The 13,052-nt window shown below is 41.5% G+C and overlaps 1 protein-coding gene across 4 annotated transcripts in view; it reads right to left on the minus strand.

Moving 5' to 3' along the window:
• The window catches only part of ITPR2 (inositol 1,4,5-trisphosphate receptor type 2), a 245,697-nt gene that overhangs the window by 197,426 nt on the left and 35,219 nt on the right, over positions 1 to 13,052 (minus strand). For 3 of the 4 annotated variants that reach the window (XM_039570501.1, XM_039570499.1, XM_039570500.1), the window contains exons 3-9: positions 11,565 to 11,680; positions 10,374 to 10,460; positions 9,530 to 9,688; positions 5,514 to 5,612; positions 4,535 to 4,618; positions 3,535 to 3,681; positions 2,208 to 2,303 (exon numbers count right to left, since the gene is read on the minus strand). In XM_039570501.1, coding sequence (XP_039426435.1) covers positions 2,208 to 2,303; positions 3,535 to 3,681; positions 4,535 to 4,618; positions 5,514 to 5,612; positions 9,530 to 9,688; positions 10,374 to 10,460; positions 11,565 to 11,680 — 788 coding nt within the window. Of the gene's footprint in view, positions 1 to 2,207; positions 2,304 to 3,534; positions 3,682 to 4,534; positions 4,619 to 5,513; positions 5,613 to 6,820; positions 6,877 to 9,529; positions 9,689 to 10,373; positions 10,461 to 11,564; positions 11,681 to 13,052 lie in introns of those variants that run through there. The other variant, XM_020584640.2, reaches the window with a different exon arrangement.

Here is a 13,052-nt window from a genome sequence, read left to right on the forward strand (position 1 = left end):
CTTAATTCTCTGAGGCAAGTATCTTCAATTTTCTTAGTCCCCAGATCATTCCCTGGCCTTAACAAGCTGCAGGGGCATCCCTTCACAACGTGGCTCAGTAGTGGCCCACCAAATCCCAAACCAGACTGACCAGTTACATCTGGCACAGGAAGATTCCAAGAAAAAGAGAAGGCACAGGCCGCTCACACAAGGTACAAGAGGAGAAGAGGGAGGCACCGAGGTGAAGGACAATTCTGCTCCTTGTCTAAGACTTGAGCCATGCAAGACTCCACTGCAGAAGCCTCCATGGCACACATCAAGTTGATTTAAGGGAGGATGAAGTAAAAAAAAGACAGTTATAAACAGTGATGAATCCTGATTTACAACAGCTCAAACTGCAACAGAAATTGCATCATTAGCCAACAACAGAATGCTTTAAAGATTTGTGAATTTTCTTCTTGTGTTTGTACTTATTATTCCACTCTAGATATCTTTATCACGGAGGCTTAAACAAAATCAGGTCATGGCAATGTGTGACGCTGCTGGTAATCCATACCATGAGTAATCTCCCTGTGCTGCCAGAGCACAGATAAGTGCTCAGTAGGCTTTGCCCAATGGATTTAAAGTTAGGTCACGCACACAAGGTGTCTGCCTGCCTGTTCATAAATCTTTGACATGTCTGGCTGGCTGGTGTGTTGTGCCTGACATATGAACTGTGCAAAATACAGTTCACAGGGTTTTATTACAGCAGTACCTTTAATATCTCTACCACAGGTATTTTACACCTCATAGACAGTGTCACTAATGCAGCTCTCCAGTAAGTAATGCAGCTCTCCAGTCCCAGCATATCACTTCTGTTCAACCCAAAAGCTCTTCCAGCCCTCATTCCACTGTTGCCAATTATATTCTCCATATTACAAGTCTGCCTGATGGGGATTTCCTTTCCAGAGGTAGAAAGGACCTAAGCTCAGGTTTAACATCAGTGCAGCATGGCACATCTTCACCTGAAGATTTTTCACCTAGAAATCCCCCAGACAGATCAATGGTGGGAGAAGGAAGCCCATCAGTGTGCTCAATCCCTTTCCTGACTCTCCATCAGCTTAGCTAGTAAAATCTTCCTACTGGGAGCATCTCTCACTGTAAGCAGAAAGGAAAATACTCCCACTCTTAGGTGGGAGTACTGGTTGCCTCTTGAAAATTAGTTATCATTAGCAGTCCACTGTTTATGTTTTGATAGTGGCCTTGACATAATTAGAAATAAATGAAGGTTTGATAGCTCCTGTTTGTTCTTCCTCTGAATTCTATGCAGGCTGTGACACAAGCTGGAAAATGAAAGCAGCACCCTGGGAATACTAAGGAGTTGTCTGGATACAGAAGTCACACTGCTGTAAATCTAACTCAACCCAGTCAGAGCAAATCTCTTTTCAGGGGTTGCCTCACATACAGTGATTTATAACTTTCTTCTTGCAGTAAATTTTTGCACTCATACTTCAAAGCATAAGTCAAAAGAAGCAATTCTAACTAAATCAGTGGAAAAAAACCCTACTTTTGACTCCATTGATAAAACTTGGACACAGACCTGTGTTAACATGGATTAGATGTGACTCAAGAAGTTCACAGCTTCTTGCAACCATTAAAACATCCAAGGCTGTACCATTTCATATGCTTGGTATTATCCGCTGTATGCAGCTTGTCAAGAGCCATATTTTATTTTTAAGGAGTCTTGAAAGATAGTAAGCTGCTCTTCTGGGGAGTCACAATACTCTTTTGCCTTAACACAAAGTACCAGACAAACCAGTAACCAGACAAGCTGCAAGATCTTCCTTCTCCTCTGGGACCTTCTGTTCCATCAAAAGGGGCAAAGACTTCCTCAGCTCTTTTTTTATTCAAATTTTAGACAAAAGGCAAGAGTGCAACAGCAGAACCCTGCAGACTATATAATCACAATGAACTCACATGACACCAATACACAGTCACAACACCACTCCAAAAATCAAGGGCAAACAGAAGCAGAGAGATAAATGAACCCAAAGGGTTTTCAGTGTAAACGCGGTGGATATTTAACAGTGGTGTTTGCCCTGCAATCTCTGGGTGCAATATGACCCAGCAGGGGCCCAGTGTGGGATCCTTCTGGAGATCTACACTGCAGACCCACACATCACAGCAGTTCTGAACCAGCAGGACTTGGTTAGGCAGCACACAAACACTTGTTCAGTTGGCATTCTTACCTCTGCAGCCAAGTAGTTTCCAGTTGCCAAATGCTTAAATCTAAACAAGCTATTCCACTGTCCTGCCCCTCCCCGGCAAGGGTCATGGTGGACAACCTAAAAGAAGAATTTAGATTTTAATCATGCTCCTCAAGATCATACTTCAGATCACTGACATTTCCTGCACCTCGCTCCGAATAAAAATATGCAAACTACACCATTACAGCCTGCCAAAGAGAGGAATTCTGTGCTTACACAAAGCTCACCATAGATAACAACTACTTACATTTACTTTTTGCCAAGTGGCAGGAAATACTCCTTTTATTATTTTCCATGCCTTCATTAATCTATTCCCTGCAAACATGATGAGCCAAATTTTGCTTTTTAGTGACATGGTGTGAATCTGCAGCTCAAGAAAGTAAGGAGAGCTGTTCTACACTACTAGGCACTACTTAAAAGCAAAATTCAAACCATCTTACATTATTTTACCAATTATACCAGCTCTATTTTTGACAATACTAGGGGTTTCTGAAAATTTTCATTCAAGTGATATATCCTCATATCATCTAAAATACCCCAGGTTATTTTTTTTATCCCTTGACTGAGCTGTAGGTCACTTGTTTTCTTCAAATCTAGCAGTGTCTGTCTCTTCTAAGGAGGAATCTCCAACAACTACAAGTGCACTACACTCTATTCCAGACAATCCCTACCCAGATAAAAATCAACCATTTTTCTGAAGAGTCTGTTCTAAATGCACAAAGTTTGTTCATCACACAAGAACTTTTGGGTATAGGAGTTACATTATTGTAATAGCAAGGATTTGAGACCTACCAATTTCCAATGTTTCTCAGTCAAACAAAAATATGTTTGCTAGTTCTCTTCTCAAAATCACCCCCCATTCACTACACCACCTTTATTCAGGTTAACTTTAAACAAATGTTGATGTGCTGTATGATGCTTGGGAGATTTCCTGTAAGCCATGGATTTCCATTTTCTATACTGCACATGAAGTGAAACGTAAACATGCAAAAGTCAGGATAGATCAGTGTCCTTTGATTGGCTTTGATAAAATCACACCATTTACGTCAAGTCTGAATTTGAAATTCGACTCTTCCTCATTTTAGTGCAGGTAAATTTAGTAAGAAAGCCTCCTCTCTCCACACACACAGAGCAATAAAGCAGCTCTCCAGGGTTCATCCTACACAAACCACTTCATGAAATAATAATAGTTACAGGGAGGTGTGTGATGATATCAGGAGCCTACGAATGACTCATGTTGTGGTGAAGATTTTTTACTGAACCCTTGCCTTCAGGTCCTAAAATATTTATAAAAAGAAGAAAAAAATACCTCTATTTCCCACAGTGCTTTAGAACTTGTTGCAGACGTGGCTGACTGACGTAAAGTAGTGCGGAGGAAAATGTGTTGTTTCTTCTCATATTCATCACAGGTCAGAAACTTCTCTTGCTCTGCATGAAACAGCCTCACAACATCTCCCTAAAGAAATATGAAAAAGAAGCACTGTTAAGTGGTAGGCAAAGCCACCAGACTCATTTTCCATTTGTAACAGCTCCAGTGATGCCAGCAGAGCTGATGGGAAGAAAACGCTTCTGAGTTTCCTGTTGCTGGAGCAGGTACCAAGTGAAGAGCATTCAGTCTGCAAATCAAATGGGATAATTCATCCCTGTAGGAGACTCATGGCCTTTTGGGAAAGCAGAACTTGTTTCATAGCATCACAATGAACAGCAGGCAACAATTAACCTAAAGGTGATTTTTAATTCTAGTTAACTTTACTAACTTGATTTTTTTTTTTATTTATAATCCCTCTTATTATTTAGGGAAAGTGAAGAGATTTATCTAACATTATATTATCTCATCTCTTCTACTCTGCAATCAACATCAACACCCCTCTCTATTTCTTTGGCTGGAAAAATTTTGGTTTCCTCCTGCCTCTCCCCAATACTTGAAACACTATCCCTAAATGGGTCTACACAAATATACCCTTTTCCCTTTCAAATTCTTCCTCAAGAAGTGCTGGTACCTTGATACTTACTGAAAAATAGCCAGTTGATAATGATTTATTAAGGTACATGTGAGGACAAATTAAACTTATAAAATGAAAATGTAAATTATCTCAGAGATTAATCTACAGGCACGAAACTGTGCAATACCTCAGCATGTAAAGCTACATTGTCTTATTACAGCTATTGTCATCTATAAGCCTATAATACCACTTTGAACATCTCCATAAAGTCCTTCTTTCTTCTTTTATTCACCAGGTAATATTTCCCTACAGTCAAATATAGTAAGACTTTTTGGATTCAGAAAACAATTTAAAAATCATACTTACTCCTTTCAGTACATCATCTCGGTAACTACTGAATTTCATGAACAAAGTTATTTTCCAGCTTGTGTTACAGTTGACAGCATTTACCTTTAGAAAACAAAACCAACAAAACAACAACAACAACAAAAAACAATTATAGTATTAGGGGATGTTACTTTATTTTTGAGACATTCCAGTCCTCTGAAGAACCACACCACATCTAGGATGGCAGGGGACATGGCTTAGCTACATATCTGTACAGTTTCTAACACAGGTCCTGAAGCTCTCAAGTGTTAATGATGGTGATATTGGAGAAGACTGAGTGGGCAAAATGCTGCTCTGTTTGCTGACAGCTCACCAAGAACACCCTAAAGGGATGCTGAACGAGTACTTACTCTCACACCAGTCAGAGTTTGAGATACTCAAGCAAACCTCACAGAGTTTTCAGTGCCAGGCATCACTGCACTAAGAATATTTCATCTTGGGTTTTTGAGGCTAAGCTGGAACCGGTGTTTAATGCTGGCTTTGAGCTCATGGTGGGTTCTGGTTATCACAGAATCACAGAACAGCCTGGGTTGGAAGGGGTGTTAAAGATCACCCAGTGCCACCCCCCTGCCATGGGCAGGGACACCTTCCACTATCCCAGCTTGCTCAGAGCCCCATCCAACCTGGCCTTGGACGCTGCCAGGGATGGGGCAGCCACAGCTTCTCTGGGCAACCTGTGCGCAGGGCCTCCCCACCCTCACAGGGAACAATTTCTGCCTCATATCCAATCTAAACCTGCTCTCTGTCAGTGTGAAGCCATTCCCCCTTGTCCTGTCACTCCAGGCCCTTGCCAAGAGTCTCTCTCCATCTTTCCTGTGGGCTCCCTTCAGGCACTGCAAGGCCACAATGAGATCACCCCAAAACCTTCTCTTCTCCAAGCTGAACAATCCCAATTCTCTCAGCCTTTCTATAACACATCTCAGATCAGCAGTTACCCCTCCTGCCCCCCTGAACTCACCTCTTTGCAGCCAGGGTTATCTAGAAGCTCAATGTTGCTGGCATGCAGAGGCTGTCCTGCATTGACTGGCATGAGAACAACTTTATCTCCCACCACAACCTGGAAGTCAGAAATAAAATGTCATTTAGACCTATGTAGTTATCCAATAAAATGAAGTAATGTAGCATATTTAGAAAATGACTCAAATGCATGCTTTGAGAATGGCACTCAGTGAATTTATATGCAGACAATTCACACAGCAGCTCTGTTCACCTACAATCATTTGGGTTCAAGATTTCCCTCTAATGAATCCTCACATTCCCAATAAGCATGTCCTCTGGTTCAGCAGAAACTCCACACCGTGAAATAGATATGAATCAACGAATTCCAGGAGCAGCTCAGTTCATCTGAAAGTTACATTAAGTTCTCTTTATCCCAGAGAAAGCTTAGAAAGTAAACACGAGCCCCCAGCTCTGGGGACCATCTGCTGGCAAATGTCCTGACAGGCTCAGGAGTTCTGTGATTCAGACTGCTTGACTGCAATCTAGAAAGGAACAGAAATCACTGGAAATTCAGAGAGAGGTGAACACACTCCATCCCCTCTGCTGTTGCTCCCTAAATGGTGTTTGAGCTCAGTACAGGCAGCAGGTACAACAGCTGAGAGACCTTCTCTCTACAAGAGGAATTCCTGGCTTGCTCCCTGCAAGCAAATTCCTATGCCCTTGCAATTCTTTGCAATATACAAAACAATACACAAAATTTTTTTAACCTAAAAACTGCTTGAGACATGCATATGGAGAATTCAATTCATGCCTTGAAGAGGTAAAAAATAAATAATAAAAAAACATCAATCCACATAGATTGGCTGGCACTGGGTCCTGATTTGCTTACATGGTTCACAGCAATTTTAAGCACACAAAGACACAAAGACAAGTGGCTATATGTGATTTTTTTACTATATGAAATGCTGCACAAGCCATGCTTTCTTTTGGAAGACAAATAAACAAACACAGTTTCTGCATTGATCAGCACATTTCCTATGAAAAAGCTGAGCCCAGTTCAGCCTTGTGCAACTTCAGTGCAGGTGAATTCGGCCTACTCATCGCAGAGGTGAAAAGGAAGGTTTGCCTGTTCTTTACCAACACAGCTAAACTAAACAGTAGTATAAGACAGCATCACCATGCTCAGATCACTCACAGAAATCCTACTTGATCCAAGTCAGGGGAACAAGTTCACTGACAGAACCAAAATAATGACAAGATGCCTGTAAGACATATTTCTTATGCAATACATTCCTGCATGCCATGCTTCACACAGACATTACTTACAGCCTGTTTTAAGAAGTTATGACCAGACAACTCATTAACCAAAATACCACCAGGTTTGCATCCTGCAAAGTGGAATCAGGACTTCAAAATTGCTGCATGTACACCAGGACTATCACAACTTAATTAGCAAGAGAGCACATCATTAAGCATCTTATTTAAAAAGGAAAAAAAAACACTAACATGGCAGATAACTGCAATGCAATCCACAGAGCACCAATCCTGCTACCAGGGCATATTTTGATGTTCAGCCCATCTGGAACCATCTCTAGCCTTATTCAGTCCTATCTTCCATTGAAGAGCAGCTTCAAAATAACAAAGACTTAATAAAAGTCTGCAGAAAATATTGCAGTTATGCCAATTACTGTAAATTTTCAGTCATATTATTTCATTACTGTCATTGATTTGCAAAATTAATCAGTTGCTAATGAAGCTAAGCTAACCTTTCTTTCAGAAAACTAAGTTCTAAAATATTTCACAAGGCTGAAAAACTGTGATCACTTACCAGAAGAGTCACACACATGACTTCCTGTATCAGATTCCCAGATTCCTTTCCTTTTAGGACATATGGCATATTTAGCTCTACCTTGTCTGCATTACCTGACACAGTAGCAGCCATCCAAGCAATAATTCAGTACTCACTTCTATTGTTTAAAAGACTTTATAAAACATGTTTTCTTAGGGAATTTCCTCATTATAGCACAGAAATATAGTTTAAAAAAAACAACAACAAAGTTTCTCAGCAGAGTAAGGACCTGATATACCAAGCCAGCTCCATGAATTGAAAGATTTCCATGTCTAGGAGTAACTGAAAGGGAAGGAGTGGGTACAAGGCTGGAGTGTCTCTCAATCTGTGAGAGGAAAATGAGGATTTCTCCCATCACTTGCTACTCCTGTCCTCTGTGAAACAGTTGCCTGGTATGTGTATCTGTTAAAGAGGTAGAAATGTACAAAAGCACTTATGAGAAAGCTACCAGAGGACTAATCTTTATCGCTGGAAATTTGCAAAGAAAATTGTCAAATCCGTTTTGGCCTAGTAAAAACAAGAAACAACTTCCCTTTGTAAATTCCCTCTGTAAATTACAGTGGCAAGTTGCCAGCTCTGATAAATTACAATGGCAAGTTCCCAGCTCTGAAAGGCAACCTGGTAACAGAAAATGAGCAGCAGGCCATTCCAAAGGAACTTAATCCACTGAGTTAGGAATAAACTTAGGCCAGTTTGCCACAGGGCCCTCATGGCTTAGAGATTGTCAGATAAATCCCCACAGGGAATGGACTAGGAAAGGGGTCTGTGGAATGAGGTGTTACAGCCATCACTGCAATGATCTGCAATCATTTTAGATCAGCAAATCTGCTTCCAAACCCTTATGTGCACACAACAGTGGAAAATGGAATCAAAATCTCTCTAGTACTGAGGATGACTTTGAAGGCCTAGGATCCTTCTGCTGCTCTCAGCTGTAAGGGCTCACAGTGGCTTTGCAGGTGACAGGCAGGAATCCCAGGTCCTCCCTCTGGAGAGCATGACACGTATGTATTTTCCAGGCATGAGAAATTAAAAGATGCTGAACTGATGTTATTCAAAGAAATTAAGCCAAAACAATAAGTCACCCTTTTTTCTCTCCAAAGAAGGAAAATAAATACCAGGCTAATGTTTGAGCCACGTTTGTTTACCCTAGCTGAAAAGCCATGCAGAGGCCCCCCTGAGGGCTATATTTGCTGTATTTCTCTGCAACAGGCTTTGGGAAAAAGAAGGATTTTCACATAGCCTTTTGATCACTACGTGGAGCAGGGAAAGACTGTGACTTTAGGGATATTTGACCAGGAGCTGGGAATGCAATCTTTCTCCTCTCCACAACAGATTGCAAAAGGAGTTGCAAGCAACCACACTCATCATCCTGGAGAGTATCCCAAGAGCTGGGTAACCACAAAATTAATGAGAGAAAATACATGAAAAGAGAGGCATTCCCTTCTACAATCCTGAGAAGGCTTTCACTGATTATGCACAGGGGAAAGCAGCCAAACATTCCCAGCCAGGTCTACAATATAAAACCACACAAGTTCATCATCGTGTGGCCTTCCCAGAGCCAGATCTGAACTCTCCACAGCGGGCACTTAACCAAGCCACAGAACGAAGAAGGGAGTTGTGATCTCACGGCACAGCTCTCAGATCTGCAGCAAAGAGCTCTCCTGTGCATTCTTCCTCTCATCAATATGCAAGACTCCTGCTGAAACCTACCCAAAAAAAAACTTTCCAGACTATCCCAACTCAGCTCCAATCATAGATACTATTTTCACGTCAGGAGGGAATACAGATTTAAGGAAACCCGATGTACTTCCTAGAGACATTCTCTACTGACCTCTTGAAAAAAATGTTGCCCACACAATTGAAAAAAAACTAAAACCTTTTAAAAAAATAGAGTCTAGCATAAACTATGATTTCTTGTCAGCTTTGTAAATCTGCCCACAACAGGTAGACTTAGCAAAGATGCCCCAACAGAGAGGCTCAGTTGAATGTGGCGACACATCAGATTCCAGACCATACAGTTTAGTAACACTTTCCAGTTACATTTGAAAGGCAATAGTCCCAATCACTCTTCTAATTTCTTCTTTCCTGAACTTAATTCATTGTGAAATAGGCCTGCAGCAAAGAAATTATGTGTCCTGGAAATCTTCTGCCTCCTCCTTCTTAACACATTCAGTAGTTCTACTTACATTGTCCCCTTCACTCCTCAGTTTCCAGAATGGCTGGATATAAAACCAGGAGCCCTCATTCCCTGCAGCATCCAGGGACACCCGCATAGCGTTCTTCTCTAGCAGAGCTGGCAATCTCTTGTTGACTGTGAGGTACTTGTTGCTTTTTATGTGTAGTAGCTGGGGACAAAGAACAATTTCCAAAAAATTAGTCCAGCTTTCAGTTGCTTTTTCTCCCTCCAGTCAAAAGAGGAGGCGCAGGCTTTCACCCTGCAGAGATTTTCTATAATAAATAGAAATACAAAATGAAACTAGAAGGCAGTTATCAAAGTATGCTACTGTTTAGGAAAACAGATGCTCTATCTCAGATTGAGAGAAATGTGTCAGGGATCAATTTTACAGCAGGGCAAGGGTCCACTGAAGTGTTCCCTTCAGGAATTACATCCATTACAGAAAAGTTGTACTGCACTTAAGAATTTAGCTCCTGTCTCATTTATATGTCATGAAATACAGATTACTTCAGTGATTTAAAAGGAGCTGCACAGCACTTCTATAGAATGGTTTTGAAATAAGTCTTGAAAATAAAAGACACATATTTATGTTCAGATTCTAAACTGCAGCACCAAGAAATACACATAGAATTTTTATTATGACATATTACTTAAACAGGAATATGCAGCACTTCTGGTAGGCTTTGAAACAGACAGAAAAGTACAATATTGTAAACTTTACCAAGTTCTGTTTACCTGACCCTTGACAATCCAGATTACAGCAGGTAGTTAGTTTCATTTTCACTGTAACCTTGAAATGAAACAACTGTTTCCTTTCCAACACTGAGAAGGCAAAGGGATTTCAATAGGTTTACCTGGATGACGTTGCTGTATTTTACAATTTCGCCCAACAGCTTTCTGTTCTCACTTTCATTCTGCTTTTGTTCCAGTTCTGCTGCATGCTGCAAGAGAATGATTATTTCTTTAAACTCTACAAAAGAAGTACCTGAAACACACAGTGTTTTTAAATCCTGCAACCTACAAGCGTTCCTGTACTGAAAATATTAGCACCCAAATCCTGACGCTGATTCTGATTATTTTATTACCCAAAACAGAGATTCTGTCACAATTTATGGGTCATACCTGAGATGGATGCTATTTTAAAAATTTTCAAGCCCAAAAAGTAATTCCAGGTGCTTTATTTCATCCTGGAGAGGATAAAAAAGGGCCTATGATTAGCTTCTCACTGTCACCACTCCTTTTACTTGTTGGGGTTTAGTTGTATATAAACACATGGACTTTATAACAAAACAAAAACAGTAGGTCACACATGGCATGGCAACATCAAGATTAAACACAATAGTCTGGGTCAAACACGGATGCAGAGCAAACTCTCAGCTCCTAGCACTAATTGCTGTGTAACTCTGGCTACACACCATGTGCCTTTCCTGCTGTTTTTAACTGGAAGCACTGGTGGCCTCTCCACTGCCCACAAAACTGTCATCCAGGTTTGACAGGACCTTGCTTTCTCTTAGTTTAATGCATTCAGTTATACCATCAGGCCAGCTGTTTTTCAGAGATGGAGGAGTTGCTCCATACACACTGTATTTGAAGCAAAATACAGTCTGCAAAAGGGTTCACAAAAGAATCACCTAGACTAAAGGCAAGGACAAACACAATTCTGAGGAATTTCCTGGCTAAAGCATTGAGGACATCTCTTTGTCCACTCTTCTACCTAATTCCTGGTAAGGATTTCCAGCATTATTTAAACTAGGGCTCTGTCCTGATTTTAAAAACTCCATTTTTACTTCATAAAACTTCTGAAAGCACTATCTTGCTTACAGCAAAAGCAATACCCCCAGCCCAAAGCAAGATAAACACCAGACCAGGGGCTATAAATGCCAGTCAGGAGGTAGGAGAGCTAAGGAGAATTATAGAGTTGCTATGGTGGCATAATAATACCCATCACAGTGGTTCCCAAGGCACTTGTTATTATTCTTTCTGGTGCTATTGTAATTCTACAGCCTGCAGATTGAGATAAGATTACAAATACAGATGTCTCTTACTTGAAGTTTCTTCAGCAGCGCTGCTTCAGTATGGTTTCCTTGTTTGGCTTGCTTGGCTTTCCAGTACTGCTTCTGGGCTGAATATCTGTTCATAGGACACACCTTGAAAAGGCAGTCTGGGGAAAGATTGAAAGAAATACTCCTAAGTCATGTTGAACGACATTTCCTTCATTTGTAAGTATGCTTTGGTTAGGTTTTCTTGTCCAGGAATGTCCAGATATCAGTGTTTAAACATAGCCACCAAGTCAGCTTGGTGGCAATGATACCACAAACGGGGTGGCACAACATTAGAGTTGAACCTAAAGCCTTTAAAGCCCCACACATTCCCACTTTGTGCAGCCTCTGCAAGAGCCCCAGGCTGTGATCCCGCCATATCTGCCTGCTGCTTTATTAGCACCCCAACAGCACAGATGCACTGTTTGAAGGCATGTGAAACCTTGGAAGAACAGTCCTGCTATCTGTATGCCAGATTTGGCCTGGCTTGGCCAACTCCTCCTGGCACTGCTGAATCCAAGGATGGCAGGGGCATTCAGCTGCCAGCCAGCCAGCAGGTTCACACAGAGTTTGGGTCTCCACGTGCCTTCACTGAGTTGTTTCTACTGTTGGGGTTTTTTAATCAGAGTGACACAAGCTGAACATCACCACTGTCCAACACACCAGGAAAAAAGCAGGTGAGGAGAGAGGAGCCACCTGAGCAGGGTGGCTGTGCGAATGAGAGAAGAGGACGAGAAGGAGGAGGAGAAGAAGGAGGAGACTGCAGCCAATGCTGAGTTGCTGAGTAAGAAATGAGGAGCAGCAAAGCAAAGAGAATCTCAACACGCCAACCCTCATCCCATCCCCACCACCTCCCCATGTGGAGAGAGGGGGCTGCAGATCAAGAAAAGGGAGAGATGTCTGGAATGAAGGCAAAGGGTACTTCCCTAAATGTTTGTCCAATTACTCATCTTTATTTTCCAATACCGTAATCAATAATTGAAAGTTAATGTTAATTGGCAAGAAACTGAATTTTGTGAAATTCCCTGACTCAAGAGTTTTTGGTTGGTTTTTTTTTTTGTCCAGTGGCAGTCCTATAAACTGGAAACAGAGGCTTGTGATTCATCCAAAGCCAATTACTTTTAGAATTATAAACAACACCTAGTCTTGCACGGTCACAATCATCAGCTGCTCTGAAAGCAGCAAGACTTGACAGAGATTTCACATAGCAAATGTTGGTAATTGTTCTTTCACACACCATGTGTATTAACAGGCAAGAAGAGGGAAGAGTTCTGCTGTGGGAGTTGTAAGGACACCCAGGACTGCCTGGGTGTTGTAGGGTGAAACTCTTCCCCAACATGGGCTGCAGTCTGTGGATGTCAAAGGAAGGTTTGTCCCAAACTACGAGCCCTCCAGATTTCACTGACACAGATGGCCAAGCCCTGGCTGAGGACTGACCCAGCCCTTATTCAAGCAGCAAAGCTTGTTCATACAAAATTACCCCAGTGGCAGAAC

This window comes from Corvus cornix, chromosome 1A (assembly GCF_000738735.6).
Source record: "Corvus cornix cornix isolate S_Up_H32 chromosome 1A, ASM73873v5, whole genome shotgun sequence".
NCBI classification, from domain to species: Eukaryota; Metazoa; Chordata; class Aves; order Passeriformes; family Corvidae; genus Corvus; species Corvus cornix.